This window comes from Balaenoptera physalus, assembly GCF_965194825.1.
Source record: "Balaenoptera physalus genome assembly, chromosome: 14".
Taxonomy (NCBI): Eukaryota; Metazoa; Chordata; class Mammalia; order Artiodactyla; family Balaenopteridae; genus Balaenoptera; species Balaenoptera physalus.
The window spans coordinates 13,800,980-13,823,074 of NC_138893.1; the positions used below are offsets into that span (position 1 = coordinate 13,800,980).

Consider the following 22,095-nt stretch of genomic DNA (forward strand, 5'->3'; position numbering starts at 1 on the left):
TCTGAGGTCTCCATCAGATGGACCACTGACCTGTCTTGTCTTTAACCCTACCTTGTATCTCCACACACCTGCTCAAGTTCGTTCATATTACTGATTTAACTAGCTGGATTTTTATGAGCCCGTTGATAATCCCGCATCAGCCTTTTATAAAACTATAGAAGTCGAATGTTCGCGCATTTTCTGTGCATTTTTAAAGTCACTCTTTGTGCCAGAAGCCTAGCAGTGCGCCTTCGGTGATGCTGGACACACTGCTCTTACAGCACTTCGAGTTGCTTTTCGAATAAAAGGAGACAAAAATCGTTCTCTCTGTGTAGAGGAGGACTTTTCCCTGTGAGCGTTTACTAGTTCAGCGTCTGTGCGTGCCTCGTAGTACAGTCCTGAGGGTAGCTTTCGGAAGTGCAAGCGTGATCATTTTCAGATGATGTGTGTTTGCAAAGCTGAAACACTGTGCATACTGTTAGGGACTCAGTGGGAAGCAGTAACAGAAGCTCTGTGGTGCTTACTGAATGAATGAATTCTTTTTTTTTTTTTACCTTGCAGGTGAGAAAGGTGTGAGGGTTGAACTCAATAAACCTTCTGATTCAATCAGTAAAGACGTCTTATAGAGCCTTTGATCCAGCAATACCCCACTTCATCTACAGTAATTATTGACGCTATTTGTTAACTTGTGAATACGAATAAATGGGACAAAGAAAATAGACCACCAGTTGGCAATTTAAGGAAACAGAAACAACTTTTTTGTGTTGCATCAAAACGAAGATCTTGACTGTGTGGCTTTGTACCGCATGATTGACTCCAAACCTGCGATGGGAGGGATATAAGTTATCAGCTGAAAGTGGCATTTACATCCGGACATGAAATAAGTGCCCTAGGTAGAAGTTTTTCATTCTTATATTTTGCCAGATCTGTCATCTAGCTGACTTCATTTCATCTCTCCCTTTTTTATATAGTCAAGTTTGAATTTGAAGTAATTTTTGTATGATCAGGTACAATTTATCAAAACTGAATTGAGAAAAAAATTACAGTATTATTCCCCAAAATAGCATCAATCTATTTTTGTAAACCTCTTCGTACTATTAAATTTTGCCCTAAAAGGCCTCTTACAATGATTGTTGCCAGTGACTAATGATTACTTTAATTTTCTTTTTACTTAAAATAAGAAAAGGAGCACTTTAATCACCAACTGAAAAATCAGATTGTTTTGTAGTCCTGTCTTACACTAATTTGAACTCTTAAAAATTGCTGCTGTCGTTTTTCTGACATTGTTAATAGTGAAACATAACAGTAAAACCATCACCGTTGACTACCAATAACTTTTAGTTCATGTTTTGTAAGAAAAAATACACAGTAAAAAGGTTTTATCTTGTAAGTTACATTTTAAAAAAACTAAAGTGACTGGCACTAAATGAACTTGAGGCTATATCCTCAGCATCAAGTTCCCAAGATAAAGGGCTTTCTTATGTTTTCAGGTATATATATCCTGTAGATGTAGAAGATACTGTCCCCTTTGCTAAGACTTTTCCTTTTGCTTCCCGTCAGGTTGATTGTACTTTCGATTTTGCTGTTACGTTTTCTTCCTACTCCTGTGCCCATCTGGTCAGCAGGTCAGAACCTCGTTCCTGTTGGGTAGCGTCAAGGGGAGACTGTGCGCATCTAGACTGCACGGTGTCGTTACAGACTTAATGTTAGTGACGCCTCAGACCACTGCTGACGCACTCCCCAGACACAGCGCTCTTCGTCAGTACCGAAAGATGGATGTTTAGCTTCAAAACACAAAACACGAAGCAAAAAAACAGACACTTTTATGTTTTATGAGTTTGCTTTTTTACTTTTCAGGAAAAAAAGAGGGAATACTACAAAATCACACAAGGCCTCCCAGACTTCTGTTATTTAACACCTGAATTAGGACGGGTGTCTTAGACTTCAGTTTCCTAGGCTCTTCAGCAAAGCCCAAAGGGTGGTATCTGTATTTTGCATGAATTATGGGTGTAAGACCTTGCCCACTTCAGTTTTCCATCTCTATCCTTGATCTTCTTTGCCAAAATAATGTGAGTGTACAGAAATATTTCTGTATATTTCAACCTATGACAGTTTTAGCATCTGTATAGTTTGTACTCAGTTAGAGACCTTTTCTATGGAAAGCTCAGTAATTTTTATTAAAAGATTGCTATTGTTCATGTAAAACATGAAAAAAAAATTGTTTAGTGAACTGACAGTGTGGACTTAGGGTGGGATTAAATATTCAGTATTGTGATCTCACTTCCGGAGAACTTGCAGGAGACAATTACAGTTGACTGTTGTTTCTCCTCACCCATGTGCAGTTTCGTTCCACTTCCTCTCCTAGTTCCATATAATACAGCGGAACGTCTCAACAGTAAGTGCCTCTGCCCCCTGCCCTCCACCCCTCCCCGAGCGCAAGTTGTCTTTGCCACCTGGCCTGCAGTGCAGTGCGCTGCCTGAGGCCACAACTCAAAAGCGCTGTTATTTTTAGGTCTAGTAGAAATCGTATGATGTGGATGGGAGGCTTGTCTGTGAAGGTGTACAGCAACAGCCTTTTAATCTGGGAGCCCCTGTGTCATTCAGATGTGTTTCTCTGCAGTTGTGCAAAGTGTCAGATTCTACTACCTGTGGGTTTTGCTCGCCAGACAGGTTTTAAGTTTTGGGTTTTTTGGTTTTTTTTTTTGGAAAAGTTTATATAAGTTCTTGGAGATTGTTGTGAAAGGATCGAGAAATCGGGATAGCCATTCCTTTAATATCCATTTAAAATCTGTTCATTTCATGTTAGTGGGACCGTTAACTTGTCACCAAGCAGGACTCTATATAAAACAAAATTTTAAACTTTTTGTGGCCTATATGTGTTTAATCCTGGTTAAAGATAGAGCTTCTAATGCTGTTTTTATTCACCGTATTAACCAGCCGTAAAACACAGACCTTTATCAACAGCAGGCAAAGAATTTGAGGATTCATCTACAGATAGACTATAAAGTCATGTAATTTGAAAAGCGGCGTTTCATTATGAAAAAGCTCTCAAGATGCTTGTAAAGCTAATCTAATTAAAAAGATGTATAAATGTTCTTGAAAAAATTATGCTTATTTCCGCCTGTCTTCTGTTGTTTTTTTTAATCCTTTATCATACACTGACTTTCTTAATGGGCCCTTCCGTCAGATAATGTGCTTTTCTATCACACATCTCTGGTTCAGTCCAGAGCGTTTGGTATTGCCTTTTATAAATGATAACAGGGGGAAGAGAGAGAACAGTAAACATGGGAGCCCGACAATTTCAGCGACATCCTGGGAGTACCTGGACTGGGTCCACGGGCTCCATGAGTTCTGTCTGGATTCTCCACATTTGGATTCTTGCCCTTTTACTAGGATTTTTACGCTGTCGAGCATATCTGTGTCGCCCCTCTGCTGCAAAAAGGAAGGGCCACTAGGTTTTATCGCTGACCGTCACAGGTGTCCTATGTGTGTATGCAAGAAACTGAAGAGCTCTCACAATATGAGGTCAACATGCATGTTCATTTATCTCTTATTTAAAATATTTTTTGGTATGGTGTTTTTGTTATACCCCAACCTATCCTAGGGCATTTTGGACAGTTGTGCTGAAATATACCTGCGTGGATTAAAGGAGAGGGCAGATGAGTTAGGGATGAAGACTTAATTAAATTTGGTAGTGTGGTAAAAAGAGCCCAGACAGGATTGACACATCTGTTTAGTTCTGGCTCAGCCACTTAACTGCGTGACCTTCGGAGCCCTTTTCATCTGAAAACAAGCACAGTAGCTCCAATCTTAAGAGTTTTGTGTGACCTAAGTGAAACACATTTTTCCCAAGACGCACAGGGTTCAAGGATGAGAGCTGCCTCTCGGTTGTGGATGGCAATTTTATGTATTTATACCACATATTTAATAATATAATTGTACATGGACTTTCAGAAGTACCCAGTCTCCACTGCTTCAAGAATAGGTTTTTAGACATCTTAATGCCAGGAATACATTCCCCAGATTCTGCTGTTGATTTTTAAGGCAAGAGTCTTCTCATGATGTTGACCAGCAATTAAATTTCACCTGAAACATGGCAGTGCTCAAGGACGGACCATTGGACCAATGATATGTATAAAGGGCGTGGCCTCATGAGCCGGGAAGAGTGTTACAAGTAGAAAACACTTAAATATAAACCAGTTCATAAGACAGGGAGAGCCCACACAGCTGCAGGCGGCTAAAGCTCTTATCGAATGGATCACCTCTGCACTCTGAACAGGTGGTGTAGACGTTACTGGATAGGGAGTTACTGGATGAGATCTTTCATTGAGATTAGGCCTTTTTCTGCCAAAATTGTTACATTTCTAGGCTTTTCTATAAAATGCCTTTACAGTTTTCTAAGTCAAAGGTATAAATACACACGTAGCTAAGTCAACTTGTTCTGTAAGGAAAACGGCCCCTTGTGTTCTTCCCCTGAGAAAAGATTTCAACTCTTCTAAGTGATTCTTTGAGTATGTGCCCGGTTAGTTCTTAATAATGCAGTTGTGTCGCTACATTCTTGATTCTTCAGTGTTTGACATTTATCTCCTAACTTCCCCACATGGGAGGTAAGAATACAGGGGTCTCTCCAGCCCTCCTCCACTGCCCCTGCGACACCTCCCCGATCTCCTTATCTAATTACATTGTAACTTAGGTCACATTAATGTTAGACTATCTGGGACTTCCCTGGAGGTCCTTCCCTGGTGATCCAGTGGTTAGGACACTGCGCTTCCACTGCAGGGGGCACGGGTTCGATGCCTGATTGGGGAACTAGGATCCCGCATGCCATGCGGCGCAGGCGAAAAAAAAGAAAAAAAAAAGGCTATTTGTGCTAATTCAAAGGTGAGACACAGAATAAACCATGATGACTTTCCCACAGTTTACTTTTTTCTTAATGTCTCGCTTGATCTTTCGTTTTCCCCTGTGGCGTCTAACCTGCAAGAACCTGGAGTGGCTGTCCTTTGTGCCTGGCGCACAGCTGCCTTCCCTAGACGTCCTTCCACATTGTCCTGGAGGTCCTATCACCACTCTCCGTTGGGTCTCCCATTACCTGGGTCCCATGTCTTCCTCCATCTTGCTTTACTTCCTCAATCTGGTGGGCCTGGCCTTCAGCACTTTCTGTGAAGGAGTATGTGGGAGCTCAGTCTTCTGAGACCAATGTCTTTTTTTTTTGACCCTCACATTTAATTGGTAACTTGCCTGAGTTTAGAAATCTAGCTTGGAAATAATTATCCTTCAGAATTTTGAAGGCATTGTCCAGGTTCTGAGTTGCAGTGTGGATGCTGAGAAATCTGAAGCCGTTCCTGTTTCTAATTCTTTACACGTCATCTGCTTTTCCTCTGTGGAAGCTCACGGAGTAATTCTTTGTCCCCAGGGCTCCACCGTTTCACAGTGTGCCCGTTCTCCGCCAATACGCTAGGTATGCGAACTGTAAATTCGTGCCGTACATTCGGGGACGTTTTCTTAAATAGTTTCTCCCCTCCATCCTCTCTGCTCTTTCTGAACCCCCGTCATTCAGACAGTGCACCTCAGGTTTGAGCCAGTTGCTGTCGTCTGCTTCCTCTCCGTCTTTGTCCTTTTCCGAGGAGACATGTCTTTTTCAGTTCTGCCCGCGAGGGTTTCATGTCTGCTCTCACGTTTTTAATTTTCAAGAGCTCTCTTTTATGTTTCTAAATTTTTAAAATATAGAAAAGCCTATTCTGTGGAATAGACACAGTATTGAACATTGTTTTCTGTTGGTTTTAATTTTTGTCTGTCAGGTTAGAAGCTTTCCTCCCAGATCTGATAGTTCTTGTGTGTTCATATTCAAGGGGGGAGTCCTTGAGCTTCTGGTTTTCCAAGGAATAGTAGTTGCTGCCTAAATCCGAATCTCTTTCACTATCTTCCCAACAAAGTCACCTGTAACCTGTACCTGCAGCATAACTGTGAGACACAGAAAAAAGTTCAGCTTATGGGAAACTAGAGCCGGCATCAGAACTCCTATGAAGGCAGAGTCAGGTGGAAACTATATGGCAAAGGGACAAGGGCAGGGGGCCTAGCGGTGGCAGCACACAGGGCAAAAACAGGGCCCCCAGCACGAATGATGGGGATACTGGCACCTCACACCGGTGCACCGCAGCGCTGCCCACTGGAGCATCAAGGGGAAGTCTGAACGAGATTGAAGGGGGCTGTGTGAGGAAGGTATCGTGTCTGGGACAGGGGGAGATGTCTCCTGGAGGCTTGATGATAAAGTGAAAGAAGGAAGTAAGGGTCTTAGAAAAATAAAATTACAGAATCAGGTGAGACTCTAAGCCCCTACCCCCTCACAAAGAAAAGTGGCATCTCTTGAGAAATACCGTATTTCACTGTTCCGACAGAAGAAAACACTATTGAATCAGAAACCCCTCACCCTTGCCTACATCGAACCAACTGTTTCTGCAAGTCAAGGAAAAGAATACCTTTCAAAATGAGCCGAAAAGGGAAGAAAATATCTACAAACACTACTATCATCTATAAGAAGAAAAAAAACGAGAAGTATAGCTGCTGAAAATTCTCCCCTCAACCATAAGGCAGAAGAAAACTGCAACAATATTCGGTGTGAACTAAATATCCTCCAACAGGACTTGACTTGGCAGGAATAAAAATTAACACCTGAAATTCGAAATTCAAAATCTCAGAACAAAAATGGACCAAAAGATTTCTCAGGAAGCTGTGAAACAAGAGCTGATGTAACTCAGTAGAGAAATTGAAAATGACAAAATTAAAAAGATTAAATTGTGAGGTACCCCAGGAAGAACAGATTCAACTGAATATATAATGAAGGTCATTAAAAAAAAATGTAGGAAAGCAGCCCAAAGTACAAAATAAAATAGGCACAAAGAGTCAGAAAGCAGAATGGACACATACACGCCTGCTATACCAATGAAAATGAACAGTCTACAAATAACACCGGTGGCTCTCACAGACGTGCCAAGAAGCTGGACTCCATCCTCCCCTCTGGGATCCTATGGAGGTGGCTATTTGAATATCTGATGTTAAGAATGCAACTGAACAGGTGTCTGGGTGCATCTTACCTATGGAATTATTTTAAATGTATACAAATACATAAAGGAATCCTGTGAGGAATCTTTTGTTAAAAAAAAATCCAGTTTCCTTTCATGTAGATGCAGATTTTCATATATTTAGTTTGCAAGGCATGCTTATAACCTGGAATGATTTGGGTCTTAAGAATATCCTATCTTGAAAATACACACACTTTGATTCTTCAGGGAAGTATGGAGAAGAGTCAGTGTTACATTCAGATGTTTTTGCAAAAGCAGGTAACAATGGAAGTTGAGAAGTGCCTCGCCATGTCATTCACTTAACACCAAGAATGTAACAGCAGGCTGCCCTTCCTTCTCCTGGACCTCTGATACAGGGGCAAAGGGCATTACGTCCTAGGAAGCTTTCAGACTCACCTAGATTATGATACACAACAAAATAAGAAGTGCCAGACATTCAAAGGAAGAGTACTATGGTTTTGAAAGCAGTAGAAAGTGTAGGTCCCACCGTGTCTGGAAGACTGTCTGTTGGGGAGTACCATGTTTTGCCGTATGTTCGTTAGGGTTCAGAGTGGAACATGAGGTGAAAACAAGTCTAGGGAGGTTAAGGTGCCCTGTAGATCGGTCCTCGTTTGTTTGAACAAGCACACACTCTTGGCCATGCTGTGTCCCCTCCTCTCTCAGGACTTGAGATCCTAACCTATCTTCTCCCTTTGTGAGTAGCAATTACTGTTCCCGTTGAAGTTTCTCCCTTATATCCTTTTGGCTTTGCTTTGCCTCCGGTTTTTCAGGGAAATTTAATTTACTAAGAGCGCCATCTGGTGTTCAGTTAAGCCAGAGGGTATAAATCTTTTGGTAGGTTTATTAGCACCAGAACTGAAGAAAGTGAACAGCGGCTTGTTTCTGTATTACAGTCTACAACGGTGTAAATTTTAATATTGAGATGATTCCTGAGTCACTTAAGAAGATCAAGTCTTTCACTTTTCATATCAAAAGGTGTGTGATGATGTGTATGGAATTATATAACTTCTAACATTCTAGTGGAATGTTAGAAAAATAAAAGAAAACCAGAGCTGATCTCCACATTGCATCCTTTTCTGTTAATTTCAACTCCCCAGGCAATTTAATCTGTAATAATAATTGTCCGATAGAGTTTCACTTCATTTGGTGGATATGCTACTTAGTCAACAACAAACACAACAGATTGCTAAAAAGGCACCAATAGCCTCAAGGACAAAAAATTGAGACAAAGAACAACAGGAACCCACTGCCCCTCAATAAGGACTAAACTGCAAAAAGAGCTCCGCTTTTTCACCAAGCAGCCCAGTGAGAGGAGATACCGCGTGTGCCCCAGGCACAGGATCCCAACTGGGTACTAAATCTGCAGGAAGATACAGCGCCTGTTTCACTTTGACATTCTAATTTACTTAAAACTCCTCTAAGCTTTGGGGAAAAAAACAAAAAACAAACCGCAAGCCCAGAGCTTTAGGACAATGGGATACTCTGAGATTTTTGTCCCATTTTCCCACCCACCTTAGAATTTCCAGTTAGGATACGCATTTATAGTCTACTATAAAAGTCTACTATACTTTCTAAGTCTAAAGTTGCTTTGCTAGACATTGTATAACCTTGACTTTAAAAAACAGCGAATTCTTATAGCAGTCAAGTCTGCTCCCCTTCTCCCCACCCCATCTCTCCAACATGAAGGGCAACAACATTTAAAGGTTGACCCCAAATTACTAGCTGTTATTAGGATAGGAAATTTGCTTTAAAAGGGAAAAACAAACCAACAGAACAGAAAACTCTTTTTTTTCTAATATAAATGACAGATTTCGGAGTATCAGAATTCTGAGCGATTGACGCGAAGGCTTATTTAATCCCAAATTTAAAATTAACTTCCGTTTTCTTGCCAGCTAACATATTGCCATCCTCCCTTAAAACTGACCAGCTCTTGATTTTACAACCTGAGTATTTCTCGAACCCATCCTCTCTCTCCATCCCTGCCACTGCCCCCCTTTCTCCCTCCTGTCTCTGTTGCCCCCGGAGAACCCGTCAACACACTTCTCGGATGTTCCTGGCTGGCTCGCAAGCCTTCCCAACCCTCCCTGCACCAGCCCCACCCGAATCACCAGATGTGCGTGAACAGGGACGATACACACCGGACATGAAGCGGAGAACGTGACAGATGGGTCTCTTTGCCCCCCAGCTCTGCTTACATCCGTCCTGTCTGCAGTCCTTCTCCTTCTGCCATCTTACCCCTCACATCTTACACACGACTGTGTCCACTGGGAACGGCTTAGTTCTCCCAGTCGAATGTGCCCGTCTGTTTCCAAGCCTTTGTGTTCCTTCTGTGCAAGGCCCCTTCTATCCTCCCCCCACCCCAGGCGAACCTGACTTGCCCTAGAAGACTCAACCGGATGTAGAATTTGTCTCCTCCATTCCCTGAAGCCCTGGGCTATTACGCTGATTGTCCTTTTAAGTTCCCACAGCACCTAGCAGAAGCCCATCAGAGCACTTACTATGCTGAAACCGCTCTGCTTCTGTCTCACTCCCCAGCTAGGCTGTAAAGCTCCTTGAGGACATGGGCTCTTACTTACTTCACAGACCCAGAACCTTGTACGGTTTTGCACCCCTCCGCCCCCCAAAAATGTTTAACTGCACAAAATTTGTTAAACTGAAGTAGAGAAAATGATCCTCTATGAAAGTGTAACGGTATATATTCAACATAATACACATTTTAAGTCATTTATCTATAAATATTTATTAAATACTATTGTGTAACTTCATGCTTAAGAAATATCAAAACTCGTAAACACTCAACCAGACAGGCTAAAATGAAAGGGACCGACAGACAACAGCATTAGGACTGCTGAACACCAAGCTCTCATACACTGCTGGCAGGACTGTAAACGGGCAGCATTTACTAAAGCTAAACACAAATGCACCTGGTGACCCTGCATTCCAGACTGGGGATATGCTCAGCAGAAATGAGTAAGAATGTTCTTAGCAGCATTATTCAGAATGGCCAGCCCCAAACTGGAGATAATTCCAATGTCCATTAATATCAGAATGATATATAAACTCGGGCATATTCATACAAATACTACAGAGCAATGAAAATACTGAACTTCTGCTACCCATAGCAACAAAGGTACTACTTCATGAAGTTTAAAAACAAGCTAAACTAACCTGTGGTGACAGACGAAAACAGTGGTTACTCTGGGGTGTTGGGTGTTGGGTGTTGACTGGGAAGGGGCGCCCATGAGGCCACTTCACAGTAACTGAAATGTTCTCTAACTGCCCCCGGGTAGTGGGCACTCAGCGGGGAACCCAGCTGCACCTTCTGTTATGTGAAGTCATGTTGCAACAAAGTTAAGAAAAAGAGAACCTGTGAACTAAGGCCCTGAAACTATGCCAACACACTGGCGGTAGAGCCATGAGACAAAAAAGTAAATGGCTCAAACTATCTCTGACCCTTTGCTGGGACGTGGAAAAGAATGTTTTTTAAAAGAAATATACTTTTTTACATACACAAATGGTATTCCTAAATGGTTTCAACTTTGGCTTAAAGTTCATAATACTGTTTCCAGATGATGGTCCACCTGTACATAAACCAGGCAACTTGGTTATGTTATATATGCCAGTTACTTAGTACCGAGTTTTAACCAGTCATTTTGCTAAAATTCTGAGAAATCAGCTCAACTCTGGCCTACAGAATTACAGTGGCTATTTGTTACTAGCGATATTCCAAGCGAAATTTATTTTACTGTTTATCTACTTTAACCTAAAATCTGCTGCCACCTTTTAGTGAAACAGAGAAATTAAAATCTTTATAATATAGGAAATTGTATTTCCTGTTAAAATTTTGAAGAAAAAAAAAAAAAAAAAAGAAAAACCGAAAACCTTGAGTACTGGAAAACAACTAGGTTGTATTTTTGGTCAATATGTCCGATACTATGACTAGTACCAGTTCTGGGAATGAGTTTTAATATTAATAAAGGAATATTCAATTTAACCAAACACCTGACAGGATTCCTCACTGACTATTTTAAGGAAAATATGCAAATAAAAAGATTAACAGATTTAAATACTTTTAAAAGCAAGAAAGAACAAAAGTATCTAAAAATTATACATGTATGCATCCAGAACAAACTCTGGGCTACAGTATACCTAAGAGTGAATTATAGCACCTTTAGACATAAAATGTGTTAAATTACAATTTCGTATATGTATATATAAAATAGAACATTTAACACGGGTGAACTAGGTTATAAGCGGCACTACGCAGACCTTCCTGAGCGGCTGACACTGTGCTATGAGGTGACACGGGGGGACGGGTGAGACCCACTCATTCTTCAGGGATTTGTTTCAGCACCTGCAAGGCACCAGTCCAAGTGCTCGTTAATCTGAGACTCCGCAACTTCCCTCTGACAAACCGGACAGTGAACCATTCTGCTCTGACTAGATGAACTGCCGGCGTTCCGCGCTGCAGCCGTAGGACGTGAACCGCATGCTGGCTCGTTACCACCACTCTGCGTTTGCTCGTTCTTGATAAAAAAGTTCTCGAAAACAGTCCTGTCTTCGAGCCTGGGTCGTTTACGTGGGAATTTATCTTCAGGCCCACCTGCATCCTGGGGTGCAGCCACAGACGTCGATTCCACTGCTTTGAAAGGATTTCTTCGGGGTATCTTAGAAGATGTCACCCTCCTTTGAGCACTAGAAGAGACCGAGTTTTTAGTGACGTCACCAGCCGTGAGGCTCTTCATCGGAGACCCACTCACACTTCCGAAAGCCTCGCGCTCGGGGACCGCGACGCTCGAGAAGTAGTTGCTGACAACACTTTGGTGACCGGAACTGAGGGCAGCGGAGACTAGGGAGGTTTTTCCACGTGAACCGTTCTGTTCAAATGTCACCTCAGGTTTCGAATTGGGTCTTAAGGCATTTGCTGAATGGCCCTGATTTAAAAGATCCTGGGTTTTAACAGCATGTGAAGTGATACATTTCCCAGATGAAGGCAAATTGCTGGTTTCCCCTAGAACATACCCTTTCCCACTGAAAGGGATTAACAACTGTGTCTCTCCTCTGTTCGGTTTACCTGCAAAAGAAGCAAATAAGATTCTTCCTTGGCTCAAAATTCGTACCATAACAAACATTAAGCTAATGGACAGCTTTTCCAAGTGAAGAACTACTCCTTCTGTCCTGCATCGGAACTGTGTTGTAGCTTTCTACTACTGGGAGCCGGACAATCCTCGGCAGTAGAAAGCTGTGGTACTGAGAAAACATACGGGACAAAAACACCCTCTCTTATCGAGATAAGCAGTTCCATCACGCAAACATCGACAGCAAAGTCACTTTTACCTTGAAAATTGCTTTTAGTATTCTTAAGTGTCATTCCAGAAAGGAAAAATCTGCTACCGCATTCTTATCTTCCCAACTCACAAAATTGAGGACATAATCTCTCCACATAAATTCTTCTATCACTTCTCAACTTACTAATAAATACTTCAGAATTTGAGAAATACAGCGTGTGTCTGTTGAGTCCTTATCACATCAAATCCACAACTTCCCAAGGGAAGAAGCATTAACTTTAGTAACCTTGTTACCCCTTCAAAAGGCAGTTACTCTAGGGGCTTCCCTGGCGGTCCAGTGGTTAAGACTTCGCCTTCCAATGCTAAGGGGTGCAGGTTCGATCCCTGGTCAGGGAGCTAAGATCCCACATGCCTCCCGGCCAAAAAACCAAAACAGAAAACAGAAACAACACTGTAACAAATTCAATAAAGACTTTAAAAAAAAAAAAAAGTGAAAGACATTATAGAGCTAAAAAAAATTTAAAAGAAAAAAAAAAAAGGCAGTAACTCTGAACTGCACAGGAAAGGGATAAATCTTGAAGATGAAGTACTAGCATAATACATGTCATATCCTTTTCCCATTCTTCTCCCTATGAAAATACATACATCAACAGAAGTCACTTGGATAGGCTCCAACTGATAGGAAGGGGTGTAGCTAGGACTTACATTCCGGGCATTGTTATTTGAATTACTGTTTTCATTTTGACAATCTTTTTGCCTTCTCTTTCTATCCTAATGACCCAGTGAGTCAGGATAGGGAAAGGGACTTTACCCTCAAATTTTAGCAGTGGAAACTACTTCTACTTTTACTCACATCTATATACAGCAGAGGATATTTTTCTACCACCATTTCATGGACAATGGGATTTTTGTTTTTTCCCTTAAGTCCACACTTGAAAACGTCTACACTGGAAACGATCCTTAAGCTCATCTAACGCCAGTTCTCTGATGGACAGCACTGTCTTTGCGTTACAGCCACAGCCGTGGAAAAGCTGGAAGAACATAAGCAGAGTTACCTTTATTCTCTGCTTCTGATGCTGGCTGCTTTCCTAGTTTTGTCTTTCCTTTGCCTTTCTTTGAGTAGCTCTCGGGCTCCTTGATTTTGATGTAGGTGCCGCCGCAGGTTTTCTGGTGCTCAGCCCACCAGCAGTCCTGCGCAGAGGGCGCCCTGTTGGTGGCACGCTTCACGTAGCCGTAATACGGCTTCCTGTGCTGACACGGCCCATCGCAGCGCCACCAGTGTCGCCGGTACTCGTCCACCTCGTCGTGGAAAGTATGGTACACCTGGGTCGAGACAAAGCTGTCAGCGTTAAGTAGGCAGGTTAACAAGTGTAAGAAAGTAGATGAGCACTATATAAGCAGCCCCCCGCCCCCTTTTTTAACTTTCCAGTTTCCCAGAGCTTTCTGAAGTTGTGTTTTGAGAAAGACAGTAACGATATTTAGCTTCTCTTCAAAAGTTCATTTTAATGGGTAACAGCAGCACTTATTTAGTGCTTCATTTAGTGCTTTAGTGCTTTCAGAAAAAGGTGAGACTAGAAGACAAAAAAATTAAAAATAAAAAGACCAAAAAGCTTCTATAAATGCTAAAAGTTTTAGAAACCCTATTTCTAAACGACGAAAAACCAGGATAAAGACAAGATTTTATATAATGCTGTAATAAATAAGAATTGTTCCCACTGCCAAGTTGGAATCTTCCCCTGTAAGTAACCGAAGGGTTCTGAGGAGTAGTTCCTGTAAATGCTGGACCCAAACACAAGCGCCAGGCCTCGCGCAGCGTCTGTCACACCCGCTCTGCACATGCGCCCGGCCCCGCCCATTCTTCATAATAAGCCTTCGGGCTATCACCTCATCTGATTATAGGTGAAAAGCTCTCCAGGACTTGAATGTTCTCAGCCGGTACCCCTAGTGGCTATTGCCGGCCTGGCACAGGGAAGGTGCTCAGTCTGACTGAGTGAAAAGCTTCATTGAGTCAAATAAAAGTCTCTGTAAATGTGCTTTTCAGTCCTTAAACAGGATCCGTTTGTTCCACCCTCTAGATGAAATCTTACTTAGAACCTGAGCAGGAGACAGAAAGGACGGTTAGCCCTCCCACCCTGGTAGTACCGAGGATGGCAGGGCGCCATTTTAAAATTGATACTCCTGAATGACTCTGAGCACCTTTTCCTTCTGTCCTCTGAGTGAAACATTACGACTTACATAAGATAAGGAGCAACAGCATAGGAGTTTTGCATTTAACTCTTCAGTAAAGTCCCCTTGTGGGAAAGAATGCTAAGCTTTCTATAACTCTACAGATAAATAGTTTCATAATCACCATCTCTCCATTATAAGCAAACAAACTATTATTTGGCAAGCACGCAAACAATGCGAATTATAGCCGGTGCAGAAGAGACTGGAGGACAGAGGGTCTGGGAGCACGGAGGTTGGCAAGACCCTGCCCGCTCTCTCAGGTTGAGAACACCCCGCTTAACAATTCAGCGGCAAAGACGACAGGGCACTGGACTGTTTTTGCTTCCGACTTCTGTAATTCCTATAGCCTGGGGATGTAACTTTTTAACAATGTAGTCACTAAAATAAAACTGTTCTCAATGTGGATGCCCTGTGGAGTCTGCTGTAACCTGATGTAACCCGTGAAAGCAAGGGGTGTCCACTTGATTAAACCTCTAGAAGAAAACACAAAGACATCCAAGGTAAAAGGGCATATCCTCTTCCAACTGAACAACAGGAAGTATACTAGGATTTTGCTTAAAGTGTAAATTCTAATGAAGAAACTAAAAGTCTTTTATACTAGCAACTCCGTAATTCTTTTGCTAATCTGGATTTTATGTGATTGTGTTAATGCAAGCCGCTTCCCTGATGTCGAAGGAACTCTGTCTGGTAATTAAATGAGCTCTCTAGAAAACTAAAATGACGGCTAGAAAATAATACATGGGGGGTGAGCACTTCTCGCTTTCCATCACACTGGCCTTTATTGCCTTTTAAAGGAAGGAAATAGCTGAACACACCAAGGCATTTAATCTTTGTAGGAATTAATATTTCTGTTTGGTTCCATTCAATTCAATATTTGCTAAACCCCTGTGGAGGCACTACATTACAGATCTTATGCAGAGGTATGTAAAGATAGGCAAGAGCCATCCCGTGAGAGGTATGAAAGTAGAATAAAATAGTGTAAAAGGTTAAATATCTGCTGAGGAGGTCCCGAGGAGGGAGAAGTTATATCTCACTGTAAAGATGGAGATCATTTTGACAGAAAATAGGAGAAGTGGCATATTTTAGGAAGAGGGTATATGAGGACAGGCACGGAGGTGCAAAGTCCAGTTAGAAATGTTAAGACATAAGCAGGAGGGTTGCAGAAGGTAAGAGAAAAGGAAGAGCAAGGTTATCTGAAAAAATGAATCAGTAATAACAAAAACAACTAATATTTAACGAGTATTCAAACTGTGCTAAAATGTTTTGCACGTACTTCCTCTAAGCCTCACAGGACCCGACAGGTAGGTGCTGTCATTACCCTCCTTTCACGTGAGTAAACTAAAGCGTAGAAGAGATCAGTGGGTCCCACAGTGAATCAGTGGCGCCAGCGTCTGGACGCAAGCAACCTGACTCTTCCTGCTTTTTTGACCCCAGGCTCCACCACCTCCTACGATATCATGCAGAAATACGAAATCAAAGACTTCTGATGAAGGGAATGACATATGAAATGGTAGCAGAATATGGGACAGACTGGAGGGGGAGATGACAACGAGGCAACAAAATCAGGAGCGGACGGTAGTCGTCCAGAAGAGAGGCACGCAGGCCTGCAGTGACCCTGTGCAACGCGCTGCCCTAGTTGTGGCTGGAGCCTCCAGGGTATCGCTGGCGCGGCTGCCCTCTGCCTACGTGGTCCTCGACAAGCCAGCCAGCTTCTCTGGGCCTCTCACTTGCTGTGGAAAATCCTCAAACACAGTATTCGTTTCTACCCACTTCTCTATTTTCAGGAAGTACTGAATAAATAACTACTGAATATCATAAATGTGTGTGGCTTTATATACCGTTATATTGGCTCCCGTCAGGCGATTGATGCGATGCATATGTTTACAAAACTCTGGACCGTGCCCTTCCCGATCTTTATCGTTATTCGTGACAAATAAATAGGCATGTATCATTTCATGCAAGAGGGTCTGAAACAGAAAACAGTCAAATTAATTTGTTATGGTGCTTTTGAAAATAAAAATGCATTTTCTTACTCTACCTGGGGTCTTAACCTTCTTTGGATCACAGGGTCCGTTCAGATACTGAACAAAGTCATGAACGATCTTTCTAGAAAACTTACATAAGCACACATTCACAAAACTTTGCCTCTATAATATCCACAGCTCTGTAGGTCCCAGGCTAAGAACTCCCTATTCCAAGAAAGTCTTTTTAATTATTAATCAAAATCCAGTAGAAAAGACTGACAAATTCAACTACATGAAAATTTAAAAATTCTGTATGGGGAAAAAATTTTGTAAGTAAAGCTAAAAAAGAAACTCAGAAAAATACAGGTGCAACCATCTCACAGCCTATTAATTCCTAAAATATAAAGAACTCCTAGAAGTCCACAGGGAAATGACCAACAATCCAATTTTAAAATAGGCAAATGTCACGGACAGGTAAGAGAAAATGAAACATAAATGATCCGTAAACATATGAAAAATGTTCAACGTCATTTATAAAAACAGAAATGCAAATTAATACATTAGTATACCACTTCTTGCTTATCAAGATTGGTAAAACTCCTAAAGTTTGACACCATTAGTAAAGCTAAGGGAAAATAAGCACTCCCATATATCACTGGTAGGAGTGCAAAATGGTTCAAATTCTCCTCTCCCTGGGGAGGAGAATTTGATAACATCTAACAAAATTACAAATCCATTTATCGTTGAACTCAGCAATAGCCAGACTAAAATGAAAGGCCGTACATATGAGGTATTTTCTCGGTGGCACTGCTTACAAAAGCAAAAGAGTGAAAACAGTGTTTAGCAATAGGGGCCTTGTTGAAGAACAGCCACATAATGGAATTCCATGCAGCCATAAAAAAGAAAGAAAAATTTCTCTATGAAATGATTTAGAGGAGGCTACAGACTATCATTTTAATGAAAAAAGGCAAAGTACAGAAGAGTATACACAGAATTTTGTATAAGAAGTATGCTCTGTGGTGGGGAGGGGATAAGAGTGGATATAAATATTGGCAAAACAGAACAATAGAAAAAAGAAACTAATAACAGTATCCTTTAGTAGGTAGAGAGTTCAGAATAGAGGGATGGGGGAGATCAAGATTTCTTTGTGTACAGCTTTCTATAGTTTTGGGATTCTGAGTCATGTAAAAATTTAAAACAAACAGTAAAACCTGCTCATTCCACACCAAGGATGCGTTTAGGTGCAAAGTTAACAAAAGCACTTAAGGCTGCTATTTCATACTTTATTCTAAAAAAATGTGAATACAAAAAGTGAAAATCATAAAGGTCTTCAAAAGCATACCTTTTTCATAATCCTCCATAGTTTTGTGAAAAAAAGAATTTCCATCAGAAGAACTAGACTGGCATTAATGAATTTTAGTCTTATAAAATGCTGAACAGCAAAATGGGAGAATCAAACATTTTAACTTGGTCATTATGAAACCATCCCTTTTAAAATTATCAACTCTATCTTTTCAAGAAAATGTCACTCTATTGAGACTTAGAGTCAAAAGCCATTCTACATTTCAGACGTCTCTCAACATTCTAAAATAATGATAACTATTCTCAGAAAGGAGAAACTACTTAGGTTCCTGATTTTTGGTCCAATTTAAATACATCTCGAAAATGGGACATGGCATTATACTGCACACTTCTATTTTTATATATCTACCATTTTCCACATTTAGGCTCTACACAACACGGTCCCAAAATACCTCTATGTCCCACCACTGTTCTGTATCTGGCCAAAAACAACTACTTCTGGTCCTAAACATGCCATAAGTGTAGTGGCCTCGCTTTTGTTCACAGCACTCCCATTCCTTCTGCCAAGACGGTCTCCTCTACTCTGTGTACATGTGAGAATCCAACCTGTCCTGTCACGCTCACCCCCATGTTTTAATTTGCAGCAGTAACAGTTCTAAGGGGACAAGACAAGAGCTTTAGAGCAGGGAAACCAGAGCCTAAACCAAGGATCTGGTACTCACTCTCCACGTGACCCTGGACAAGTTACAACTCGCTCCTCATCCTGAAAATGGAGATATCCTAATCTTGCAGGGCTGTGGTAAAGGCAAATGCTAGAATAACTAGGTTAGTCCGGCACACAGTAGGTGCTCAATAGTGAGTGGTAGGCGTGGTGATGTTACTAGTAATAAAATCCACAACTCTGAAGCTTTTCTTGACCTCCTCAACCAGTTTAAGTCTTTTCCTTTTCTGAATCCAACTGATTATAATTTAGGCAGCTACTTTCTATACAGGCCAGAGTCCCCCTATTCTTCCTCTGTCCACCTTCCTGATCTGATGTTAGAACTTTCTGCCAACAGCAAATGCTCACTTGAAGCATTAGCACCTATTTCCCATTTTCGTCTTGCCCATTACCTTAAAAAGGAAAAAACTGTTCATGTGTTAATTTAATCATTTATGCAACAAATATTCATTAAGCAGTTTTCAGTTAGGGCTGTTCCAATTAGGGCTCCTGGTAAGGTTGATCTGGTTAATCATATTCAACTTTTTGTTTTTTTTAATTTTTACTGTTTTCTTTTTCTGCTTATTCATTGAATTACCAACGGAGTTCTGTTAACATCTGCAACTATGACTGGATTGATTATTTCTCTTTTTGTTTCTGCTAATTGATGCTTCATGTCGTTTAAAGCTATGTTATTACTTTTAGGGTCATTATGTGTTTTTACTTAATAGATTATTCTATCATTATAAAATGTCTCCCTTTTTTCTAGTAAAACTTCCTCCCTTAAAATCTTTAGATTAATACTAATAGAGCCATAACAGTTTTCTGTTGTCTAGTATTTGGATGATATGCTTTTTCTCATCCTTTTATATTTAACATATGTGTGTCTTTATTTTAAGCATGTCTCTGTTAGTCTAGGATGTCGTTTCATGTTTTTAACTGGAGTGTTTGGTCCATGTACATTTAACACAATAACTGCTGTTTTTATGTCCACCTTTCTCTTTATTTGACCTGGGCTTTGTTCCTTTATTCTTTTCTTTCTTATTAATTGAGTTATTTCTGTTGTACCATTTTACATTTAGTGACTATTTACCTTTTTAAAACTATGGTAAAAAAAAAAAAGTAACATAAAATTTACCACCTTAACCATTTTAAGTGTACGGTTCAGTAGTGCTAAGTGCATTCACATTGTTGTGAAACCCCTTACCTTTTATTACCCTTAAAAACATATTTCCAAGCATGTTTTAACTTATTTCCCATCCAACCTCTACCACCTATGTCCTCTAGTGCATACGTTTCAGGTGATATAATTGGGGCAAGACCACTCACGCTGGCTGCATCTTGGGGATCTTCAGGCAACTATCTGACTCAACTAAACATAGTCTGACAGCTCCTACAGCTCCATTTTGGTAGTAGGAGTGACCACCAGCTCTAGATATGCAGTGTGCCCTCACGCTGGTTTGTTCTGCCAGCTCAGCTACACGTCCTGGGAGGACACCATGGCGGCTGAACAGAGGAGAATCAAAATCTGTGTGTCTCAAAACAAAGATCTGGATCCTAAGTTTTTCTCTGCTTCTAAACCAACCACTTTGCCTCTCTGAACCTTGATTATCTCATTTATAAAAATGAGGACAACACACCCTGAACATAAACAGGATTACCGTAAAGATCAAATTGGGTGACGGACCTGAAAGCCTCTATCTTCGAAACACGGTAAGATTATAAGGGAATCACTATTATTTGCCCCACAATAAAAGTTCGCAGTGAGGGAAAACGGGTTTTTTCTTCTTCACGTGCACAAGTTAATTTACAGCAGTCTAAACCAGTAACACGCGTTTCTGAGTTACTGAGCTAAGCATCAGGTTCACGCAAAGAATACCTCCACCAGATCCTTTCTTGGTCTCAACTTTAAGAGGGGTTCACTGAGGCGGATGGAACACATTCCGCCCCTGCCTTCGTAGCTGCATATCCCAGCGCACCTGGAAAACAACCACCACAAAACCGTCGCTTAGCAAACATACGCGAAAGGGAAGCGGACGGGAAAGGGCAACCGCTGGTTCCTTGTCGCACGGTCCAGACTGAGCGGGCTCTGGGGCGGGAGGGGGGGCGGCTCTCTCGAGAGCGCACGCGCAGCCGCTCGGCGGGGCGGTCCCTGCCTTTAGCGCCAGTTAGGGAGGCACGTGAGCAGCAGGGGCTCCCCGAACCCCAGCCGGGCCGTAAGAGCTCTCGAAGAAGGCCGTCCCGTTCTGCCGCTCCCCGCCTCCTCCCTACACGCCACCGTCGGTCAGTCGTCGGTGGCGGTGACGGCCAGGTCTCCAGCAGCCTGTGTCCAGAAGTATCGAGGAAACCCACATACGCAGCAGCATGGCACTAGAAACACACTTCCGTGTCGTACCTTCATCTCTTACTTCAGGGCGCTTCGCCTCCATCCAAGAGCAAGCGCGGTAGCCTCGAACCGCACCGTCAACTTCTCAACTCCGTTCGTATGCAGGAGCAGGTTACCTGGAGCCGGCATTTCCCGGACTCGGCGTGCCGGAAAGGGCTGCTTTGAGACGCACCCCGCCCCCGCCCCCGAAGATCCCCTGGACCCAGAAGTAGGGAAACGCCAGCCCCTTCCCCACCCCGACCCGCGAGCTCGCGGCCCAGCGGCGGAACCCGCCGAACCCGGCAGGGACTGCACGCGTCCCGGGGAAGAAAGCAAGCCGCGGCCCAGGCCTCCTTTCTCAGGGGCGGGTTCCGGCTGCTTCTCCCGCCTGGGTCCTAAAGCGCTCCCGTAAGGCCCATCAGAAAAGGGTCAGCTCATCGTCCTAACGCCAAGGAACGTCCCCTTACAAGCCAAACCGCCGCGGGGTGGGCCACAGGGCTCCCCTGACGCTGTCTGGGCGGGACAGAGAAGGGCAAGGAAGGGAAGGGACACAGGACCGACGGGCCGCCTGCCCGCAGCTCCAGAGCCCGGGCTGAGGCCGCCGGCGCCCCCCGCCCCCGGCGCGGCTCGGGACTCACAGCGTCATTCGCATGCTCCACTTCACCTCGACCGCCTCCAGACAGCCCCAGAAGAAACGGTCGTTGAACTGCACAAACAGCGCCTGCAAATCGGGGGTGGGGTCCACCAGCTCCCAGGACGCGTCCACCAGAGACAGGGGCTCCTGGGCCAGACTGAGCTCCGAGACCTGCAAGTTCCACTCCTCCTGAAGCCGCAGCGCCAAAACCAGGTCCTCATCCATGGCTGCCGGGGTCCAGGCCGGGGGACTCCACGTCCCGGAGCCTCGGACGGCCGGGTCGAGTTCCTCCTAGGAGATACCGGCCCGCGGGTCAGCCCACCGATCTCGCGAGACCCAGGCAAACTGGCTCGAGAACGGAACTTGTCCCAGACGCCAAAGTCAAGCTTCTGGGGCTCAAAAAAAAAAAAAGAACCCCCCGTGACAGCACCTCCCAGTGGGCTCAAAACTTGGGTTCCCAGGGCTTGAGCCGGAGGCAGGTTTCAGAAACCTGGTTACCGCCTTCACGGTTCGCGAGTAACGTCAAACACCAACGTCACACTCGGTTCTGGCGCAGTA

The 22,095-nt window shown here is 42.9% G+C and overlaps 2 protein-coding genes across 15 annotated transcripts in view; one reads left to right on the forward strand and one right to left on the reverse strand.

Moving 5' to 3' along the window:
• EGLN1 (egl-9 family hypoxia inducible factor 1) overlaps positions 1–3,087 on the forward strand; it is a 57,657-nt gene extending 54,570 nt beyond the window's left edge. For 5 of the 6 annotated variants that reach the window (XM_082423021.1, XM_082423022.1, XM_082423018.1 and 2 more), the window contains one exon: positions 541–3,087. In XM_082423021.1, coding sequence (XP_082279147.1) covers positions 541–605 — 65 coding nt within the window. In that variant the 3' untranslated portion in view covers positions 606–3,087. The remainder of the gene's footprint in view (positions 1–540) is intronic. The other variant, XR_014252955.1, reaches the window with a different exon arrangement.
• Positions 2,625–22,087, reverse strand: SPRTN (SprT-like N-terminal domain). 9 transcript variants are annotated; one of them, XM_082423009.1, is made up of 6 exons: positions 21,968–22,085; positions 21,542–21,828; positions 20,418–20,517; positions 16,411–16,539; positions 13,402–13,669; positions 9,773–12,132 (listed from the first exon to the last, which is right to left on the reverse strand). In XM_082423009.1, exons 2-6 carry the CDS (start codon positions 21,760–21,762, stop codon positions 11,393–11,395), a joined length of 1,458 nt encoding a protein of 485 aa, XP_082279135.1. In that variant the 5' UTR covers positions 21,763–21,828; positions 21,968–22,085; the 3' UTR covers positions 9,773–11,392. The 9 variants fall into 9 exon arrangements, with proteins under 9 accessions (XP_082279142.1, XP_082279135.1, XP_082279134.1 ...); XM_082423016.1 differs by lacking the exon at positions 9,773–12,132 and adding an exon at positions 2,625–5,940 and having other exon boundaries at positions 21,542–22,087; XM_082423008.1 differs by having other exon boundaries at positions 21,542–22,086.
• Between the last annotated feature and the right edge of the window lie 8 nt (positions 22,088–22,095).